Source organism: Nelumbo lutea, chromosome 5 (assembly GCF_056320005.1).
Source record: "Nelumbo lutea isolate HS-2025 chromosome 5, American lotus-T2T, whole genome shotgun sequence".
Classification (NCBI taxonomy): domain Eukaryota; kingdom Viridiplantae; phylum Streptophyta; class Magnoliopsida; order Proteales; family Nelumbonaceae; genus Nelumbo; species Nelumbo lutea.
In genome coordinates this window covers 34,285,592-34,309,106 of record NC_142688.1, presented here as the reverse complement: position 1 = coordinate 34,309,106, position 23,515 = coordinate 34,285,592, and the positions used below count along the sequence as shown (strand labels likewise).

General features: G+C 38.2%; 1 protein-coding gene across 1 annotated transcript in view; it reads left to right on the top strand.

Annotated features, from left to right (window-relative positions):
* The window catches only part of LOC148851609 (exocyst complex component SEC5A-like), a 68,172-nt gene that overhangs the window by 13,392 nt on the left and 31,265 nt on the right, over positions 1 to 23,515 (top strand). The window contains exons 2-10 of the mRNA XM_088945535.1: positions 513 to 664; positions 1,641 to 1,735; positions 14,327 to 14,521; positions 14,733 to 14,860; positions 14,972 to 15,130; positions 18,048 to 18,152; positions 20,531 to 20,605; positions 20,776 to 20,913; positions 21,029 to 21,220. Coding sequence (XP_088801661.1) covers positions 513 to 664; positions 1,641 to 1,735; positions 14,327 to 14,521; positions 14,733 to 14,860; positions 14,972 to 15,130; positions 18,048 to 18,152; positions 20,531 to 20,605; positions 20,776 to 20,913; positions 21,029 to 21,220 — 1,239 coding nt within the window. The remainder of the gene's footprint in view (positions 1 to 512; positions 665 to 1,640; positions 1,736 to 14,326; positions 14,522 to 14,732; positions 14,861 to 14,971; positions 15,131 to 18,047; positions 18,153 to 20,530; positions 20,606 to 20,775; positions 20,914 to 21,028; positions 21,221 to 23,515) is intronic.

Here is a 23,515-nt window from a genome sequence, read left to right as displayed (position 1 = left end):
AAGTTCAGATGTTAGCTTTCTCTCAAGTAACTTCTCTCCAAATTGATTGTGGTGGAAGGAGGTTGAATTACTTACTTTATTTTGACAAGCAGCTATATTTGATTGAACCAAGCTTCAATAAAGATGTAGTTATTGTGTTATCTCTTTCCCTTAATGGTCGATGGGGTCAAATGAATAGTAAACGTGCCAAGGAGGGATTCCATAATTTTTGTTGGTTTGTTATAATGACCTTCTATTATTTTAGCTCCTTCACCTTCTTGTTCTATTATTGTTGGTTTGCAAATTCTTTTATAACTACATTAGTTACCAGTTTGGGGAAAAAAGATCAAGCAGTAGGGATCAGAAGTGACATCTTCTAGGTATTAAATTTTTTTACTCTTTATATTCTGTATTTACTGAGGTTTTGTTACACATTTTAGTGTTTTATAGCCCACTCCACCTTTCCATTTTTTGTTTTCTATATATAATACATGCCAAAGGATGAAATATTGATTCCACTGCCTTTATGACAGCTTGCCCGTAGGGTTCGTGAGATGCGAGAAACAAAAGCAGTCCCAGTAGCTCAAAGCTTGGAGAGGAAGGTATCAACCTTGGGTCAGAAAGGGCTTAACAGTTTACAGTCTTTTGCTCGTGGCATGGAATGTATAGATCCTCTTGGACTAGGGTAAGCTTCTCTTTCATTGATAGAACATTTTCTTAAATTTCACGCCCACAAATGATTGCGGGTATTGGTGATCATTAACTTTCTATTGATATTTCTTTTATCAATTTATTGAGATTTAGAAAAGAAAATGATTGAAAGAATATATCAGCAAGAGTGCAAGACACTGCTTTGACTACTATTAGAGTTACTTGAACTTAATGAGAGAGAGTAGGGGTGCAGCCTGGGAGGGCCTGGAACCTCCTGTGGCCTACCGTGCTGGTTCCCTATAGTCTATATGATTGTTGTTCTTTGGTCTATAAAATTGAGCTTTGCTATGTCAAGACACTTCTTCTTCTTCTTCTTCTTCTTCTTCTTCTTTTCTGGAGTTACTTTAATCAGTTAACGTTTTAATGCCTATGTTAATCCCAGTGTTGCATGATAGGGGACACGAGTCAGAATCCAACACATGTCAACTGACTTTGTAAGATGAGAAAACATGGACCCATGGACATGTCTATGGAAAGTATATACTATTAAAATAGCTCATATTTTTAAATTCTAACATACCTGCAAAAGGGTCTAAAATGTTGCTTTATTACTAAGTAACTTTTGATATGAAAATGGCATTCATATTGTACATTATTTGTTCATTTATGTCAAATAAACTAGGAGATAAAAAAGGAAATGATATGTAGAAGTGTCCGTAAGTGTCTGTGGAGTGTCAGATTTTGATGTGTGTTTGTGTTGGACTGTTGGATACATCATTCATTTAAAACAGTCTATGCAACATTGGTGTTTCCATTTCAATTCAATGTTAGTGTAAGCACTTCATTTGAATATTACCTTGATTTTGAACTATTTGAGGTAATCAAAATAATGTAGTTTGTGTACCTGCCCCTGAAATTTTTATTTTTCTATTTTTCTTTTTCTTATGGTTATCCTTATCGTGTATTAGCTCCACTAGTTTCCTTATATAGCTTTCTGTGTACTCTGACAGGATAATAGATAACAAATCATTAAGATTGGTTACTGAGGCTTCAGAAAGTTCTCCAGCTAAGCCTGATAGAGATTATTTAGATGCAGCAACTCGTGGTATTCCATTGTTTTTCCATTTGATTTATTTAATTCATACAAAAATATTGATTAGTCTTAAGTTATTTTCAAGAATGTTCTGTTGTTGACTAACTTTTTCTCTTTTGTCCAATATATACATTGTGATTTACCAAGGCCAACTAAAGAGGGTGCCTGGCACTTTAAATTGTAATGTAATTCTTTTACATACACATAGAGTAAATGGTGGAAGCCAAAACCTTTGAGTCCCTAATCATCTTTCTAAGGGGCAAGGGCCTTCTGCCCTTGAAACAAACCAACTAACCACTTCTTGGCATTCCCCTTTAATCAACAAACCAACCCAGCCTGAAGACTAAGCTAATTTTATTCCTTCAAGGGGAAAACAAGGTTCTGCCCTGAATGAAATTCCTGCCCCATCTGGGTCTGGATAACCTAGTAGTCAAATGATCTCTGCATTGCCCCTACCTAGGGGTGATCATGGGCCAGGATGGACTGGCTTAGCACCTATAATAAGGAGTGTAGCCTAGGCCTGGCCTGGCCAGACCCCAAGCCTGAAATATAAAGCCTGGACCAATGCTGGCCTTTTGGGCCTATGACTTTAAATATAGAATTTATAATTTATGGAAATTTGTTGGCCTTTTATGTATAATATTTATGTTGTAATTTTTATAATATAACATATGGAAGTGGATAAATCCCTGGCGTCGGATGGTCTAACTAGTCTTTTCTATAAAAAGTGCTGGGAAGTGGTGAAAGAGGATTTGATGAAAGCGTTTCAAGATTTCCACCAACTGCAGCTCTGAAAAGAAGCCTTAATTCCACTTTCATATCTCTAATTCCTAAGGTGGAAGGGGCCACTAACATCAAGGATTTTAGACCCATCAGTTTGCTGAATAGCTTTTATAAAATTCTAGCTAAGGTTCTAGCAGAAAGACTGAAAACAATGCTGAGAACTGTGATTGCAAAGAACTAATTCACATTTATGCCGGGTAGACAGATGCTAGACAGTGTGCTGGTGGAAAATGAGCTGATAGATTCAAGGAAATGGGAAGGGAATCCAGGGCTGGTTTGCAAACTGGATTTGGAGAAGGCCTACATGACCATGTCAACTGGAAGTGTTTGGATTTGGTCTTGGAGAAGACGAGTTTTGGTCAAAAATGGAGGAACTGGATCAAAGTATGTATTTCCTCACCCAAATTTGCAGTTCTAGTTAATGGAGAACTGGCTGATTTCTTTAAGAGCTCTAGAGGTCTAAGGCATCCTGTTTATTTGTATAATGGAGATCTTGTCTCTGTTTGTAAACTGAGTGAGCGAAGAAGGTTTGTGGAAAGGGTTTGAGTCAGCTCCAGGAGGAGAAAAAGTTCAACTTCAGTTTGTAGACGACACCTTGTGTTTTATTGATGCAGATCTAGATCAAGTGGGGGTCATGCTTGGGGTGCTGAGCTGGTTTGAAGTGGTGACAGGCTTGAGAGTCAATTGGACCAAGAGTAAAGTAATTCCAGTGGGGAAGGTAGAGAATCTTGAAACCCTTGCAGAAGCTCTTGTTTGTTCGGTTGGTTTCTTGCTGACAATGTACATTGGCCTCCCCCTAGGGGCCAAATGCTCCTCCTCACTAATTTGGGAACCAGTGGTGGAAAGACTAGAAAGGAAATTGGCTTCCTGGAAAGCCAAACATCTTTCCTTGGGGGGGGGGTAGAATCACTCTCCTAAAAAGCTCTCTCTCTCTAATCTTCCCTTCTACTTCCTCTCCCTCTTTCCAATCCCCACTAAAGTGACTTAGAAATTAGAAAGGCTTCAGAGGGATTTCCTGTGGAAAGGTTGGGAGGAGAAAAAGAAAATCCATTTGGTTAGTTGGAATCAGGTTTGTACCTCAAAGGAAAAAGGTGGCTTGGGGGTGAGGAGTCTGAAAACTTTCAATAGTGCGTTAATGGGAAAATGGATTTGGAGATTTGCAAGAGAAAGAGATAGTTGGTGGAGGAATTTACTTGCAGTCAAGTATGGAACATATAGAGGGGACTGGTTAGCGAAGCCAAACCTTCCTTCCCTGGGGTGCTCTCTTTGGAAGAGGATAATGGAAGTCTACCTTCTTCTCCACAATGGTCTGTCCCCTAAGTTGGGCTTAGGGCATCGCCTGAGTTTCTGGAAAGACAAGTGGTGCAATAACAGGTCCCTTGAAGAGATGTTCCCCCAGATTTTTCAACTTGCAGAAAACCAAGAGGTAAGGGTGGCAGATTGTTGTGAAGTGATTGGAAATAGATTTGCCTGGATTCCTGCTTTCAGAAGACCTTTTCAAGACTGGGAAGTGGATCAAGTGGTGGAGATGCTGGGCTTGCTCTCCAACCAGATGTTGAGCCCCTTGGAAATTATTGGATCTGGAAGTGGAATGCAGATGGAAGCTTCACCGTGGATTCCTCTGTCAGAAGGTTAGTGGGTGGATGAATTGAAAACTTTCCTGCTATTAAAATTTGGAACCAGATTACCCTCTTCAAAGTGAATGCTTTGCTTTGGGCTATAGTTTTGGACAGAAATCTATCTAACCAGAATCTGGCCAGAAGAGGAGTCCTGATTCAGAACATGATGTGTGAGCTGTGTGGTCAAGCAGAAGAGGATAATAATCACCTGTTCATCCATTGTCCTATTTCGGCAGCACTTTGGGATCACTTCCTTTCTTTTGAAGGTCTTTCCTGGGTCATGCCAAAGCAAATTTCGGATCTGCTATCGAGCTGGGACCTGCAAGGCCTCTCTAAGCTGGCTAGAAGTGTCTGGTGGGCCATCCCTGCAGCTGTGATCAGTTCCATTTGGTTGGGGAGAAACAGAAGAATATTCCAAAATAAAGCTAAGAATGTAGACTGTCTTATCTCCTACGCTGTGGGAAAATTAGTGTCTTGGACTGCAGGTGTAATGTAATCTGGGAGTTTGTTCTCAGTGGTTGCTCCTCTTTTGGGGCTTACTTGTATGATTTTGTTTCAGTTAATAAATTTAAGTTACCTTTTTTCATTTTTTTAATAATATCAAATATTATATGTAAACTAAACTAGGTATTTATAAACTAGAAAAGGCGAGAGAAAGGAAAGATAGAAGTTTAAACTATGTTAGGTGCATTAAAGAGGAAGATCAAAGAGTCTTGGTAAAAGATAAAGAAATCAAGGAAAGATGGGAAAACTGTTTTGAAAAATTATTAAATGAACAACATGTAGAGGGTGCTAATGGAGGAGAGTATAGATCATCAATGCTAATAGTGTTATAAATAACATGTACCTTTGCGAAATAACATGTCCTTTGGTTAAATGATCTATGTTATGTTGTAATTGGCTATGGAGGAAACCTCTCCCTCAACAACATCTTTTTTATTTTCTGAATATCAATGAAATCTTCACTTTTCAAAAAAAAAAAAAAAGAACCATTGAAGTGAAATAGATGTTGAATAAGATGAAGGGAAAGACATTAGGACATGATGGTATTTCGATATTAGTGTGGAAAGTATGGGAGAGGTAGGCTTCTTATGTCTATCTAAGGGGGGTGTTTGACAATGTGAATGCTTTTATTTTTACTTGCTTTTGAAATTTCTCTGTTAGCAGCAAAACAAAAACATTATCTAACGTTATTTTTGTTTTGAGAACTGAAAACAATATGGTTTTGTTTGGTTTAGCTTCCCCTTGAGGATTAAATTGGGACTTTGGTTTTAAGAAGGGTTTAAGGGATAATGAATGTGATTCCCTCATTTTGTTATTAGCCAAACTGGATAAGGTTTTCTTGGGTCAAGATTTGAAGGACACTAGAATTTGGTCCACCTCCTTTGATGGTGTCTTTTCTTGTGCATCCTTTTTCAACCTCCTTATCCACTTTATTTCCTTGGGGGTGAACTTTCCAGTGAAAGAGATTTGGTGTAAGCTTATCCCTTCAGAAGTTCAAGTTTTGTGTTGGGCAGTGTTCCTTGGAAAGATCAATACTTGTGATATGCTACAGAAGAGAAGGCCTAACATGCGTCTCTCTCCTCATGTGTGTGTGCTTTGCAAAACTAGTGGCGAGACCAGTTGTAAGAATGAAGAAGGAAGAAAGGGGTTCATTCGAATGTATTGTGTATTCTATTGTTCACTCCCACAAAAAAAAAATCTAATATGAGAACATTTCTGAAAAAAAAAACACTTCTAAGATAAGTAGGGTTTTGGAAAGTTGACGAGGGACTTCTTGTGGAAACCAGGGGAGGAGAGGAAGGATCATAGGGTGGATTGGGAAATAGTATCTCAAAGTAATGCTGGTGGAGGGTTATGATTAGGTAACATTTGGAAGAAAAATGAAGCTTTGTTGGGGAAATGATCGTGGAGGTTTGAAGGTGAGAGGGATAAGTTGTGGACTTGGGTAATTTTGAGCATTCATGGTTTTTTGAGAAAATTTAACCAAGATTTATTGAGAATAAAAAGGGGGGGGGGGACAAGAGGAGATATACAAAACAGGGGGGAACCCCTACAAGTTACAAAGGAGGAGGCTTGTCACTATACAAATGCTCCAAATACAAACCAAATTTATCTAGGCCATCTGCAGTATGATTGTATTGCCTAGGAATCCAAACTAAGTTAACATTCAATCCATCCAAAGAATACCAAGCTTCAGTCAGATAGTGATAAAGTCTCCAAGGGCCCCCTTTTTTGTCTCTTAACCATTTTATTGTATTTGCTGAATCACCTGCAATGATCAAATTCTGAATATCCAAATTCTTAATTATCCTGATTCCGGTGAGAGCAGCCATCACTTCAGCCTTTGTGGAGTCGGCCCAATCGATTGGGCCACTAAAAGTCCAGCAGATATTGCCCCTTTCGTCCCTTACTGTACCACCAATACCTGCAAAACCGGATTGCCTAAGGCACAACCGTCAAACTTAAGGGTTATTACACCTTCACTGATGGAAACGGGATGCCTCAAGGGAGTTTGCTGAGGATGAGGTAGAAACAGAAAGGGGTGAATATTTCTGATAATATCATTAACTGAAAGTCCTTTAAATAGATCTGAATTCACCGACCAAAGGATGCAAAGATAGGTAATATCTGAGATTAACTCCTCCAAGGTTCTGCTTTTATTGTCAAAGATACGGGTGTTTCTTTCATCCCAAACGCCCCACATTACTGCATGAGGTACTGATTGCCAAAAGACTTTACCCCTTTTGCTAAGCCCTATTCCTTGCCATTGGTTCAAGTTGTCCATAATGTGTTTTGGAAAAGCCCAGCTGTACCCTGACATATTCAAGAAATGGGACCATATCCTTTGAGTGAAGCTGCAATGAAGAAGAATGTGATCTGCAGATTCACCCTCGCTGAGACATAAAATACAAACATGAGGAGAAACGGAGCGTCTTCCCAAAAGCTTTTTCTGAAGGAGATCACAAGTATTAACTTTCTGGAGACAAGCTTCCCATACAAAGAAGCAAATTCTTTAGGGGATGTGGCTGCACCAAATTTTCTTGTAAGGAAAAGAGGGATGCTCATCTTCAGCAGTCGAAGCCCTGAACATAGACTTAGAAGAGAATTCGCCATTTGGGTGAAGGGTCCACAGTCGGGTGTCAGAATGAGAGGGGGATATATAGGCATCTTTGAGGGTTGGATTAAAGCTATTAAATCAGAAATCTCCGTAGTCCCTTAGGGGTCTTCTGAGGTGGAGGTTTAAAGAATTCTTGGCGGACTGGTTTGGGAGGCAATCAGAAATACAGGCTTCTTGGACAAGGGTGAGGTTAAACATCCTAGGGAAAGAGGCATCCAGGGTAGATTCCCCCCCGCCAAAGATCTTTCCAGAATTTAATTTTAGAACCATTTCCCACTTTATACCTTATAAAAGGAAAGAAGGAAGTATGAATGGAACATATACCTTTCCAAGGATTGATGGCCTTTATCCTGTTCAAATGGAGATTGCAATCCCACCTGTTTGTATTTCGTCCATATTTACTTGAGATGACAGCAGTCCAAAGAGCATTAGGTTCTTTCGGAAATCTCTAGAGCCATTTGCCTAGAAGAGAGGAATTTTTTTCTTTAAGCTGTCCAATACCCAAACCGCCTTCCTCTTTTGGTCTGCATACTTGTTTCCAGCTGACTAAATGGTTTCTCTTATCTTCACCACCTTCCCAAAGAAAATTCCTTTGTAGCTTCTCAATCTGATTTCTGACCTTGGTCGGAATCTGGAAGACAGGGAGAAAGTAGACCAGCAGATTTGAAAAGGAGGCCTTTAAGAGGGTAAGCCTACCCCCTTTGGAGAGATAACACTTTTTCCAAGTCGATAGTTTCTTCTCGCATTTCTCCAACATAGGACCCCAAAGTAAGGGATTTTGGATTCCCTCCAAGAGGCATCCCAAGGTAGGTAATGGGGAGATTCTCCACTTTGCACCTCAATAAAGATTTGAAATTTTCTAGAAGATCCACTTCCACCGAGTTGATAGCCACAATACTGCTTTTGCAGAAATTAACTCTCATACCAGTGGGAATCTCGAAACATTCAATTACCATTTTAGTGTTTGTGATGTTGGTTATAGAGGCACTTAAGAATAGGATTATGTCGTCGGCGAACTGTAAGTGAGAGATGTGAAGTTTATCCCTACCCACTTCGAAACCTTTCACCATGTTGAAAAGAATTGACTTGTCAAAGAGATAATTAAATATATCCATCACCAAGGTGAAAACTAAAGGGGAAAGAGGGCAACCTTGTCTTAGGCCCCTGTTTGCCTTGAAATAACCTTTCACTTCACCATTTATCAATACTGAAAACCATGGAGAGCCAATACAACCTTTAATCCACTTGATCCAGTTTCTCCCAAAACCTCTTAGCCTTAAGTAATCAAGAATGCAGTCCCAATCCACTTTGTCGTACGTCTTCTCAAGATCAAGTTTCACAAGGACCCCCGGGATCCCAGAGGATTTTTTGTCTTCTACACACTCATTTGCAATAAGAATGCTGCCTACAATTTGGCTTCTTTTAACAAAAGCAACTGATTTGGAGAAATTAGATCTTCAAGGACTTCTTTAAGTCTGTTGGCTAGAACCTTCGCCAAAATTTTGCATATGCTCCCAACCAAACTTATGGGTCTAAAGTCTTTAACTTCCAAGACTCCCCCTTTCTTAGGGATGAGGCAAAGAAAGGTAGAGTTAAGGCCCTTGTTGACAATGGCAGATGAATGGAAGTCCCTGAAAAACTCCATGAGATCCGACTTTACAATTTCCCAACGTTTTTGGAAGATGATGGCTGGGACATTGGGACTTTGGCAAGGTCTACTAGAGCTTTTCCTTGGAAGTCTATACATGCCATTCTTCCTTCCTTTTTGCAGCATATCAGGTATGATCTCTGCTTTGGGAATCATGTAAAATTCTAGGAGCACATTTGGGTGGGTGATGTACCTTTAAAAGACCAAATTCCTTCCTTATTTTCCCTCTCCCACTATAAAGACAAAGTTGTATCTAGTTTTTTGGTTCCTTCTAAGTCTAACTTTGGGTTGGATTGGGATCTGGGGTTTAGAAGAGGTCTAAGGGATTAGAGGTGTAAAACGGGCCATGCTTGTGGCCTGTGCAAAGTGCAGACCGTGTCCCCCCTCCCCAGGGATAATTTGGGGGCTTGGCCTAGCATGACCCACGGCCCTAGCCCATGCGAGCCCATGCCATGGGCTTGGGCGTGCGCCGAATCGGACCAGACTAGTTTTTTTTTGACATTTTTTTATTTCTTTGCTAAGTAAAACTAAAACATTTAACTTTCCTTTGGGAACTATTTGAAAAAATAAGAAATCTAACAAAGAAATGAAAAAAATACTTAACCAAATAAAAAGTCAAAGAGACAACGACTCAAATTGGAAGAAAAATAGGAATTTTATTTCATTTAAATTTGAATGATACAAAGCATACAATGGTCGAATGAATGAAATATGAAAATTGGAAAATGGAATAAATTAATAAAATATAAAAAATGCAATATAGTTACAAATCGAAAATAAAAAATTACATTATTAAAAAATATCAAATAAATAAAATAAAATAAAAAAATTACAATAATTTGAAAAAATGCTATACAACTATTGAGTATACAAAAAATATTGACTTCATCATTTTCTCCTATTGTTCTTGACTTTAATCATCTGTTTCAGGTGAAACATCAAGTGTAGCTATTGGAAGGGGTATTTTGGTCATTGTGAAGTTATTTATCACTTTACCCAAAATGCCCCCCAAACTAGCTGTTATATAGCTGTTGGGGGGCATTTGTCTCATTCTTTCTCCCCCCCCCCCAAAAAAAAAAGAAACCAAAATACATAAATACCCCCCTATATGGTTGTTGGGGGGTATTTCTGTAACCCTCTCCAAAAAAGTCTCCAATGACTAGTTCATCGGGCGAGTCGAGTGCGACCCGTGTCGTGTTGGCCCATGGACCTGGAACCCCATGCCCAGCACGGTTTGGACCATCTTGCCGGGCCTGGCAGGCCCGCGTGCCGTTGTGCCATGCCGGTCCAAATTTGGGCCGGGCCACGGGTGGCACTGCCCGATTTACACCTCTATAAGGGATTTAGAAGTTGAAAATATCATGAATCTGATTAAAATCTTAAATGGGGTGGTGTTGGATCCCTTAGAGAGGGATACGAGATCGTGGACTCTAGCTCCCTTGGGGACCTTCTCTTGTGTTTCCTTCTTTAAGTCCCTCTTGCGTTCAATCAGTAATTTTGCACAAAATTTTCCAGTAAAGGAAGTTTGGAGTGAGCCAATTCCTCTAAGGATTGGAGGTTTTTGTTGGGAATCCTTCTTGGATAGATGTAATACTTGTGACTTACTCCAAAGAAAAAGGCCTTTTTGGTGCTTGTCTCCAAATCGATGCATTCTTTGCAAAGCTAATGGTGAAAGCTCTTACCACTTAGTAATTTCTTGCCCCTTTGGTGCTTGTTATTTGGGACTGGTTTCTTTCTCTATGTGGTTGCAGGTGGACTCCACTGCCAAATATTCAAAGCTTGTTTAACTCTTTGTTCCTTAGATGGCCAAAGAAAAGGGTAAAGATTATGTGGAGGTGTGTGAGGGCTGCTATTTGCTAGACTATTTGGGAGGAAAGGAACTCCAGAACTTTTTTCTTAAAATGATTAAAATCTTTGGACTTGTTTGATGATGTTTCGACGGATATGTTTCTGAACAGTTGGATGGAGGTGGTTAATTCTGCTCTTGCTCGTTCTTCTGCTTGTCTTGTGTGGTCACCACCAGGCTGTGGCTTTATAAAGTTAAATTTTGATGTTAGTAGCGAGGGCAATCCAGGTCCTTCAGGTGTAGGAGGTATCTTTAGAGATGAGAATGGGGAGGTGAATGCAATGTATTCAGGTCCCATTGGGGTTGGGGACTCTCTTAGAGCTGAGGTCTATGCTGTACTGGAGGGTATAAGGAAGACCAAAGAACTAAATATACAAAGCTAGTTGTTGAAGGGGACTCAAAGCTAGTGTTAAGCTGGTTATAGAAGGAAAGTGGACTTTGGGAATTTGCTAATGAGAGGAGGGAAATTAAATGGCTAATTAGGGGGTTGGAAATCTAATTTCAATGGGTGAAGAGAACACTAAATGCATTTGCAGATGCTTTGGCAAAGAAGGGGGTGGGAAGGGATCAAATGTCTTGTGCTGTATTGTAAGTTTTTATGTTGTTTTCTCGGAAAGAGTTAAGCCATTTTATCTCTCTCTGGAGTGTTGTAACTAGTTTATTTATTAATATAATGAATTCCTGTTATTGATAAAAATAACAGATTACAAAAATGCCCTTATTTGGGTGCCCAAATATAAAAGAGGGTAAAGAAAAAAAAACCTCTCAATAAATTATCTATTATTTATCAAAAAAAAAAAACCTCTCAATACAATGTATTCTCAACACTCCCCCTCAAGCTAAGCATAGATGTCTATCATGCCTAGCTTGCCTAAATTACTGTCAAACTTTGGTTTGTAGACCCCCTTGGTGAGAGAATCAGCAAGTTGGTCTCCTGATTTCATGAAGGGTAGGCAAATCTCTCCACTGGCTATCTTCTATTTGATGAAATGTTGGTCTACTTCAATGTGCTTTGTACGGTCATGTTGCATATGATTATGAGCAATGTTTATAGATGCTTGGTTGTCACAGTAAAGTCTCACTGGAGTATCTGTCTGAATTCCCATTTCTATCAATAAGGTTTTTAACCAAAGCAACTCAGACATACCATGCGCCATTGCCCTGTATTTTACCTTTGCACTAAAATGAGCAACGACTGATTGTTTCTTGCTTCTCCATAAAACCACATTGCCCCTACTAAAGTATAGTATCTGGATGTAGATCTCCCATCATCAACAAATCCTGCCCATTCTGTATCTATATAAGCCTCAATTTTCAACTGTCCATGATTGACCAGGACATCCCTTCAAATATGTAAGAATTCTATTGACAACTTGCATATAAAAGGTCCTTGGCTCATGCATATATTGGCTTACCATACCAACTGCATAGGATATGTCAGGTCTAGTCAAGCAGAGGTAAAGGAGCCAACCAACTAATCTTTGGGATTGTTAGTTAGTTCCACCCTATTGGACATTGGCCACTGCTTAGCTACAACAACATGACCAAATTCTGTACAAATGATAAAAGCATTCAAACCTTCCAAATTTTTAGATGAAAAAGAATGAACCTTGTTGTCTTCAAAATGTTTGAGTCTCAAATGCACATACCACAACCACCTACTCTGAAATGATTGGCAAATTGACAGAAGCCTGAAATACCAAACCAGTCTCCAAATCCTTTTCCTATCCTTCTTCACATGTTTTTACTTTGTCCTTCCTGATGTAGCCAAAACCTCTTGCCTCAATAAATTGTTGCAACAAATCAGCCACTTTCTTCCTTTCAAAAACTTCCACTCCAGCAAACAATGCTACATACAAAAATCCTTTAAACCGCATCACCATCTCTTTAGCAACAATCACCAAAGATTTTCTCTTTCTTTGATTTTCAATAGAATTCCATCCTCATCTTTTATTTTATCCAGAAAAGAAACTCTTTGCTTCAATATCTGCAGAATTTCTCCACCCCTTCAAGTGAGGCAGAATTCCATCCTCAGAAGTCCAAGCGAGCAAAAGACACATCTACTAACACTTCCTCTACTGTTTGTGGGCAACAACGAGACATCATTCCTTCCTAGGATACCCTAACTTTTTTTTAACCCAAATTGGCCACCGCCCTGCATATAACCAGTACAACTGAACCAAAACAGCTTTGAAATACACACTAGGTTGAGATATTTTTTATCTCCTTAAAGGATATTATTGTCAAAATGTGGCTGATCAGAGATGAAAATGGTTCTTTTTGACTTAAGAGGCAACCTTCAACTTGTTTTGTAAATCTCTCTGAGAGGGTTCCGTCATGATCTTCTCTCCACCCTATATTCATGGAAAAACTTTTGACCTATTTGACCTGGATAAGGCACCCTTGTACAAGTATCTGGGTATCATAGGTTTTGGCCCAACAGAATTGCCATTTGGTCAAAATAAAAACCTTTTATGGACAAGTTTTATTTTTTTGATAGGTTACGGACAGATTTTATTTTAAAAACTTGAAATCTTTAAACAGTTAATATTAATGGGAAACCACTGGTACAAAGTTGGGTATATGATATGGTAAGGTTGATTTAGATTGTGGGAATGAATGCATGGCTAATCCAGTGGCCCCCCTATCTGAGTTTGATAGTTGGTTTAGATGGGTCACCAAATTCCTCCCTGTGGCAGAAATAAGTTTAATCATGTAGAGAAGGTTCCTACTTGATGTAATTAAGAAACCTTTTTGACAATAAGTGTGGGTGTGCACACACACACACACATATGACCTGTGGAGATAAAGACTCCAAGGATTCAGCACTGACCAGTCTAAATAACGTGATATAGAAACCATAAAGAGAGAAGAGAGAAACCAGAAGCTAAAGGGTTTTCTAGTACCATTAATCTCCATTCCAAGGAACCTTACTTTATTGAAGAGACGCTACATATAGGCCAAAATGAATAAAAAATATATATAAATATACATATACAAGGTGCTACTGCTGGACAGTAGTGCAGTAAGAAAACTATGTACAACACTTACTTTCTTGTCTGTACAAGATGGAAACAGTATGAACTATGAGTTACCTTCATGGTGCTTCATTGATTATTTTTGTTTTTAGTTACATTTTTTTTATTGGAAACGGTAACTTCATTAATACAACTTAAGAATAACTTTCCAGAGTTAAGTACAGCTGTCAACCCCTAAACAGGTGTTGAGCCCTCAGTAATCTTTCTTACAAAACTGCCCAGAACATTCTCTCTCTCACAGTCCCTTGTTTAGCCAACGTGTCAGCTAAACCGTTAGCTGATCTCCTTGTTCATTTGAAGAATGTATTGATCTCCCTTGTTGTGTTGAGGATTTCCCTTATGGGCTGTTTTTAGTTACTTTTCTCAAGAAATATCTTCCTGGGATGTTATCAATTGTCTACAAAATGCAAATTTTATATTTGTAAGCATTGTATTAATGTCTTGTCACTTGCTATTGGAGCATTGTTGGTTATTTTGATATTTACTGGCCATTTTTTTGTGGATCATGTCTGGGCATCACTATGGATGTCTGTGTGCATTTTTTTCAGAGAAGTTGATGTATTTTTCTGAGAAGTTCGATTCAAAGTTATTCTTATCCCGGATACACCAAGAAACAAGTGCTGCTGACTTGGAGGCTGGTGCTCTTGCTTTAAAAACTGATCTTAAAGGAAGGACTCAACAGAGAAAGCAATTAGTAAAAGAAAATTTTGACTGTTTTGTCTCCTGCAAGACAACAATTGATGGTATGCTACCATTGTATCTCATCTGGATTTGTTGGTATAATCTTTGTGATAACAGTATATTCGAGTTTGTTTTAGTTGTCACTAGGTGGTTTTTCACTTCTTATTTTAAATAATGCTTATTGTGCTTCTGGTGCATCACTTTTCTTGTCATTTGAATGTTTCTCAGTTAATTTTATTGCGAGGACTTCTGACAGTTTTAATTCTTGAGCAGATATTGAATCAAAATTGAGGTGGATAGAGGAAGATCCTGATGGTGCAGGAACTACTCATTTGTATAATTGTATACAAGGTGTTAGTTCACAGGCAAAGCGTGCTTTTGAACCATTATTTGAGAGGCAGGTTGGAAAAATCTTAATACCAAATTGATCATCAAATTTGAAGATTTTGGATATTATTTCGGTCAAATGAGCTTGATATGCATTTTATTTTCCTACACTGACATCATGGTAGGTTCAAGCAGAGAAGATCAGGTCTGTTCAAGGAATGCTCCAGAGGTTCCGCACACTATTTAATTTGCCAAGTGCAATTCGTGGGAACATCAACAAGGGTGAATATGACTTGGCAGTTAGAGAATACATGAAAGCAAAGTCGATTGTCCTGCCTTCCCATGTACACATGAATTTCCCTCTTTTTTAAGCAATTATAATTTGCATGTAATATTGCTTGAGGCAAATAATTTTTTTATTGGTAACAGCAAGTTTTATTAATTTATAATAAAAGAATGAGGTACAAAATTGGTAACAGAAAATATTTTTGATAGGTTAGCATCTTTAATTTTTGAGAAAGAGCAACTTTCATTAAACCAAAAGAGAGGGAGGGGTGTACATGATCATGAGATGCTGTACACGAAGAGGAGGTCTTAGCAACAAAAAGAACAAAAACTCACGATGCAGGTAAAATATTTGCACTATACAAAAAATCCCTTCCCGATCCTGATTCAGCCAGCCTCCAAGGCTTAGTCCCTTTCTTGTTAATTCAGCCAATCACATTCCTGGAATCTCCCACTAGAAGAGACTCCGCCTGGAGGGATTTAGCTATCTGGTGGCCTGTTAGTTGTGCTTGGACCTCAGCTTCTGAGGCATCAGTTGCAGTTGTTGGTCCACTGAAGGCCCACAGGCTCCCACCAGGATTTAAAATGACTTCTCCAATTCCAGCAGCTGGTGGAGACTCATGATTTCTTCTTAGATTACTATCAAGAAGGTGGGTAAAGGCACTGTTTGGCCTTGGAGAGAGAGCAGATTGTAGGATTTCCAAGAGATTTCTGTCCAGATCACCATAGTAAATGCTTCTGAAGCTCCTATTAGTCAGCATCCAGTAGTTAAACAAAGCCAGGATACACCTTTTCAAAACCCTCTAGAGAACTGCACTTGTTTTCAAAATTTCTTTTGTTGTGCTCTTCCCAGATGCTCCACATGACAGCATAAAATACTGCAGTCCAATACACATTACTCCTCTTTCCCAGAGTTGGGAGAGATCCAGTGGAAGCTGTCTTCTCTAACTAGGTCAAGAAAAAATTGCCAGACTACAAGCCACCTTACAGTTGATAAGATGGTGACTATGGGTTAGCATCTGCTATCCATCCTTTTTGTGCCATGCAAGATTAATTACTATTCATTGAATGGTTGTCACTTGAATCTCAGGATACAATATATGAGTTAATGATAAAAAAATCTTATGATATCTAAGATTTTTTTTTGAAAAAGGTAATGTAATTTTATTAAGAGGAGACAAAGATTACAAAGCGCCCTCTTCAGGAGGAACAGACCTGAATCAGGGGCCTAGGAACAGAATTACAATTTACAACTCAAATAAACTGTTTTTTCCTTGATATTTGTTTATTTGGCCACCAGATCAAAATTATATTAAAATGAGAAAAAATGAGAGATAAGTAATGGTACAAGGAAAAGGAACTGCAGGTGAAAGGATGATTACAGACCACTGGGTTGGCATTGGCAATCATACCTCCCATACCCTTTTAATACAAAAATACATAGGACCTAGTCCAGAATGGACAGGCCCCAAATTAATTCATTTTCCCCATCCACTTATAGCTAGAGAATTTGCTAACTCATTGCAGATCTCCGTACCCAATCAGATGTTCCTTCTTGCTGCTAGAGCTCTTGCTTATTTAAGACGAGGATAAAGAAACCAAGGGACTTCCTGTCCATCCAACATCCAGCCAATCATAACCATGTTGGTTCTCCTTGACCTCCAGTCTATTGTAGCCTAGGAAATGGATCAAGTGATGCCCCTGCACCAGTGGAGCCTCAAGGCCCCAAACAAATAATCCATTACCTGTTGGATTTGAATGGAATGCAGCAGTCACCCCTCAAAGCTTCTCAATGCCCCAATATCCAAAGTTCCTTGAATATTCAAGTATCACCCATTAAATGGTTTGATATCTCCCTACAAGGGAGGGGACTAACCTGATGAATAATATATCTGGAAACTGATGATGAAGCCCCCAGTTGACTGCCCTCTAAGCAAGGCTCTAAGGCACCTTGACAGCATGTCTTGATCTGCACATTGTAGATGTCAACGGTTGAGGATACTATGTGGTATCTTGTCCTGCACTCTCAATGTATTGCTAATCCATGCCAATTTTTTTTCATTGGTTGTGCTTCAATCATTCATATCATATTAGCACCCATATCTACATTGTAGACCAATGATTTATTTTCTCAAAAGTCAGTTGTCATCTTCCCACAGATGAGATGCAGCCTTAAACCAATGGAGTAACATTAGGTAATGTGTTCAATGGTATGGCTACTGCCCTGTGGCCCTCATCTGAAACTCTGATCTCCACCCAGTTAAGCCTGTCCTTTTGTGTATATGTCTATGAGTTAAGTGCCTTTGTCGATGTCTCAACTGGGGCTTGTCCAAAAAGAAGTTATCTGCATCAAAGGTTCTCTCTGCCATCTGCTCTGGGTACCTGTCAGTTACAAGTGACAGAGTGAGTACCTAGGAGTTCTTTCAATTTCTAGAAAAATTTCTTCTCAGCCTCCATACTTTTATTTTTTATTTTTTTCTTTTCTTTTCTTTTTTCCATAGATGGTTGTTAGATGGATACCCTTCAGAGAGTAATTAATCATGGTATGTCTTTTGTTGTCCTCTGCTGGTTACTGCCAAGTAATATCTGGTCCAAGCTTTTCAGTAATAAAACTGATAGAATGTGATTATGAGTCCTTATTTGCAGGCAGGACCAAATTCAAACTGCTTCTAGCTTGCCACAAAACAAATTTAAATGTTCTCCCCACCCACCCTTTTCTACTGATGGGCAGTAAGATCAAGAAAAGTTTAGTAGAAACAGAATTATATGAGTACAAAGAAAGATACTCGCATAATGGGACAACTGAGAGACTAGTACAAGAGCCCTATCTCATCTCAAACTATTGAAGTTTAGCTTGATCAACCAGCCATGGGGGGGTAGGTGGGTGGGTAGCTGAAGTAGGATGTATATCATTTGCTTTCAGATGTGGTCTTTCCACCGTAACCATGTTCTCATGATGATATCATTTGCTTTCAGGTTGGAATACTTAAACGTGTTCTTGAGGAGGTGGAAAAAGTGATGAAAGAGTTCAAAGGCATGCTTTACAAGTCAATGGAAGATCCACAAATAGACCTAGCGGATGTAAGTTCTTATTCACTTTGTTTGTGTTTGTCTGCAGTATTTTGTCATTCTGAATCCAAATACATGTGAAGAAGCATTTGACATGAAGCATGCTTCATTTCTTGTTGAATGGGTAATTGTGTTATAATAAATATATAAGTTTGGGAATAGTATTCATGGTTGTAAGGAGAACTGCAAATGGAATGGTTGATGTATTGGATAAACAGGCAGTTAATAGACCTAAGGTTGCATGGGCTATAAGCAGCCTTGCAATATGAGAAATGATGATGGCGTATCATCATCATCATACATGCCTTACCCCAACTATATGGGGTCAGCTACATGAATCCTGTTTTGCCAATCCGTTCTATTTAAAGCTATATCCACTGTTAAACTATTAGTGCTTAAATCATTTCTTACTACTTCTACCCATGCCTTTTATGGTCTACCTGAGCTCTTCTAGCTCCTTCAATGTGTAGCAAATCACTTCTAATTGGCACAATTGTTGGTCTTCTATGCATGTGCCCAAACCATCTTAGTTTTCTCTCTCTCATTTTATCACATATTGGAGCTACTCCTAGTTCCTAGGTTCTTATGGATAACTTCATTCCTAATCCTATCCTTTCTAGTTTTTCCACTCATCCATCTTAGCATTCACATTTTTGCCACATTCTTTTTCTGGACATGTTTTTTGACTGTCCAACACTTTGCTTCATACAACATAGCTGGCCTTACAACTGGTTTATAGAATTTTCCTTTTAATCCAAGTGGTATTCGCCTATCACATAAAAGTCTAGATGCACACCTCCATTTTTCCCATCATGCTCTAATTCTTTGGGTGTCATCCTCCTCAATCTCTCCCTTGTTATGAATTATTGAACCAAGGTATTGAAAATGGTCACATTGAATTATCTCTTGGTCTCCAATCCTAAGTGTATCTTGATTTACATTCCTATTATTACTAAATTTACATGTCATATACTGTTTTTTTTGATAATTCATGTCATATACTTTGTTTTGGTCCTACTTATTTTAAAACCTCTTGTTTCTAAGGCATTTGTCCATAAACTTAATTTTGCATTTAATCCTTCATTAGTTTCATCAATTAAAACAGTGTCATCCGCAAACAACATGCACCATGGAACTTCCTCCTGAATATGTTTAGTTAATTCATCTATGATCAGTGCAAATAGATAACTATATTTTAAAACCTCCTGATGATGGTGATCCTGTCCATAATTCTTTAATATAGTTGAGCACATGGACATGCTTCCTAGAACCTTTCGTGCATGTTATTTAATATGGTCAATTACACTAACTGCATGTTGATGGGCATCCAGAGATTTGCCTGCGTTTCAAGAGGATCCTGAAACTGGTCCTTTATGATATTGAGATCTTTAAGAGGTATAAGAGGTGTGGGATCTATTTTATATACAAAGCTAAATTTTCATGTAAAAGTACGAACTTAAATAAAAATAAGACTGGCTTTCATTCACAGGTTGGAAGTAAAGACAGAGCAATTAAGTAAAGTCTTGTCAAAACTTGAAAGATTGGATAATGAAGGTGAAAGAAACATGTTTTCTTTCACTTTTTAGCACATGCATTTTGATCACAAGCACCACAGGCTTCTCTATACTTAAATAAAAGTAAGACTAGCTTTCAATCACAGGTTGGGAGTAAAGGCATGGAGCAATTAACTAAAGTCTTGTGCAAACTTGAAAGATTGGATAATGAAGGTGAATTAAACATGTCTTCTTTCACTTTTTAGCACATGTCTTTTGATCACAAGCACCACAGACTTCTCCCTACTATATATCCCTAATTTTAGCACTTTGCCTGCCACTAGCTGCTCTGATCTGTGAAATAAGTGACACATAAGAATATAAATTGCAATATCAAATATCAATCCGTCTTTATATTAATTATGTATTAGGAAGTTGTTTCAAAATTTTGGAATTTATGAACAATATAAGATAGGTATTGGAAAAGCTGACGGACCACTGCTTGGTGCATTGATAAAATCTTCAGGCTGACAAGCATGAAAGAACACATTTTGTAGTCTGATAGTGTCCACTTTTTGCAAAAAAAAAAAGTTAAAAGTTAGGTCTGTATCCAGTCCAGCCCTCCCAAGACCCTGGATAGGCAGGACAAAATGGCTCTTTAGGTATTGGAAAATCTGGGAAAAATTGGTTGTACTCCATTTTACCGGTATCCTTCTGTTTGATAGAGAGTCTTGACAGAAAACTTGTGAACTTTGCATGTATTATAGTTTGCATGATTCCATTTATATGAGTCACTAGTCTTATGCTTGGTAGCTAGCAATGCATGCTTACTTCCATGAAGATTTTATATGTCTATTATGGGCTAACCATCGTAACTTGTCTTCAAATCATTATCAGCTTGAAAACACTGTGAGACTGTTGTTGGAGTTGGATCCTGAGTCAGATCCAGTTTGGCATTATCTAAATATTCAGGTTAGCAGAACTATTATGTGTTGGTGAGATCCATAACCAGGTCATATTATTGAAGTTTTTTTTTTTTGAAGGCACTTATCTATTTGCTTGCTGCATGGGGTTTAAATTCCTTAGTCTTTTGCACCACATATTTGGATTCTGATTAAGTTACCTAGGTTTATCTTTTGCAGAATAACAGGATTCGGGGCTTGCTTGAACAATGCACCTTAGATCATGAAGCAAGAGTGGAAGCTTTGCGTAATGAGATCCGTGAGAAGGCACTTTCTGATGCAAAGTGGAAGAAAATCCAACAAGATTCAACTGAATCTGTAAGTGCACTTGTTGATCTTAAATTGTGTGGAGAAAAGCTAATCTATAGATCACCACGTCTAATTGCATTCAATGCTTAATGCACTTGATACTTGTCTTTTCTGTTATCATCAGTCAGATGTAGCCGATTCAGATATTGTTGGAGATGCTCATTTCTCAATAGATTCATTGTCGGTAGATTTGGCTGCTGAAGATGTGGATGCACTGAGAGGAAGGTATATCCGCAGGTTAACTGCTGTTCTTATTCATCATATACCTGCCTTTTGGAAAGTAGCAGTTTCTGTCTTCAGTGGGAAATTCGCAAAGGTATTTCCAAATCTTAAACATAAACCCTCTAGCATATCAAATATGAATATTTAATACAATGCTGCTTCAAAGATCTTGAAATTGCATTTCAGGATACATTCATTTAAGTTTGTTAGTTCGTTGTCATTAAAGCTTTATGACTTATCCTTGTTTCCTTGTAGCTTATAGTTGCATCTCTTTGCTCCAAAACATGGCAAAATGTAGGATTCTAGACTGCAAATTTGTACCTTGGATACCAGTGTTTTCTCTAATTGTGGGAAAACTATCATATTTCTCTTTTCTGGAGAACAATTGGGGATTACCACAACAGATATATTTCTCTTTTTCTTAATCTCTTTCAACTTGACCTAGCCAGTGCTCCCTTAAGTTTCATTGTCATGTGACAGCCAGAACCCCTGTTCAGTTAGCTGCCAATTTATCAACAAACGAGATAGCCTCATTTTTGTTGTTGCTACTTGCTACTGCTATCATGTATCACTCGTGCTATTGCGGCCAATTTATCAACAAACTCTTGGCTTTTGTTCTTGACTTAAGTATGCATGGTTGCAACTACTACCACCTTAAAACCATTAGGACTTGAAAGCCAAAAATTAATTGACTGTTAGATTCTGTAAAATTTGCAGTTAGCAAAGCATTAATTAAAAACATTTCCACCTGTCACTGAGGTTGGAAGTGGTTTAGATCTGTAGAGAAACTCCATTACCGTTTCTATTATACATACTTAAAAATGACTATACTGCATATAGTTTGATACACATATTTATTATTTATAAAATTATTCTGTTACTGATTAAACAAAATCTGTTGAGAAACTCAATGTGTTGGGGATGGAATCAGGGTGATCATGGGCTAGGCTTCTGGGCTTATGACTTTAAATACAAAACGTTAGATATATATGATATTTTATATTATATGACACCTAGTATGTGCATGAAATTTATGTCATACCTTATTTATATAATACAAATTGCAATATAAAATAACACAGACACATACAAAAGTACAAAACCTAGGGCTAAGCCTGGAAATTTCTGGGCCGAGCTACAAATGGTCGCCCCTAGAGCGGATGAAGGAGCAACTGTGTAAATTTCCCTAGTTGATTTCCTATTTGAATTAATAGAATGATTGAGTGGGCTGATTAGGTTAATCTATTCTTTCTCTCCAAATCTCCAATATCTTTTCTTCTCTATTTTCCTCCTCTTCTTTATCCATTTTCTTCAATCTGGTTTGCAACTAAATCACCAATTCACCATTAATAGTTGATGTTGATGTCTGAACAACTTCAGGCCTGGTTGGATAGAAATTGACCAGGGATGATATAGTGATTACTGGTGATAAAGAGACTTCAGGAAATTCATATTAACTCTTTTTTTTTCCTTTTCTGAGAGTCTATTTGTAAATAGCTAATTTTTTTATGTTTCTTTTTATATATTCCTATTGTACAAGGCCTTGGTGTATATGGGTGCTGATGTATTCCTTTGGATGAATTTGTACATGAATATAATACCTATTAAGAAATTATAATGCTGTCTCTCATCATCGCAGTGCTAGAGATGTTATAGAAATGGAGAGGGAGGTGTATTGATCATTAAGGGTTGGGGTATTCATGATCATGTGGTGATCTGGGGTGTTTGGGAAGAAATGAATAATTACACATTTGATAATAAGGCCAGGTCTCAGGAAGACTTGGTTTCACACACTACTCATAGCCAAGGATCAAATTATCAATGCAATATCAGTGACCATGGAAACACATGGATACACCAATATAAATAGTGTTGGGAGGTTTTGAAAGTTTGGGAGCAAAAGGTAACCCTCTCATGCATTGAAAATAAATAAAATAAAAAAACCAAGAGTGTTTCTTTTTGAAAGAAGGTAAAGTATGATTATATTAATAACTGGTCCTTTGTACAACGAGAATCTGTACAAAAAAGGACCTAAAAAAAGGTCCACTCTCAAAAAAGTATGATCAGAAGTAACATCTTTGAAATTAGAATGTATTAACAACCAGCTCCTAATGGCATCTATGGCTAAATTAATGACCTCGGCTTCAGAAGAGGATTTCTTCTCAAACAGCCTTGTATTTCTTTCTGACCACACAAAAGCCCATAGCACTTCTGGAGGGACAGAAGCCCAGCAAAGTCTCCCTTTTTTTGGAAAGTCCAGAAATCTTCCATTCTTCCAAAAGAGCTTTAACTGATGCTGGCATGCACCAGTTCAGATTCAGGGATTTCAAAAAGTGGCTCCATACTGTAGTACTAAGCTTACAATATAGGCAGAGATGCCCAACTGACT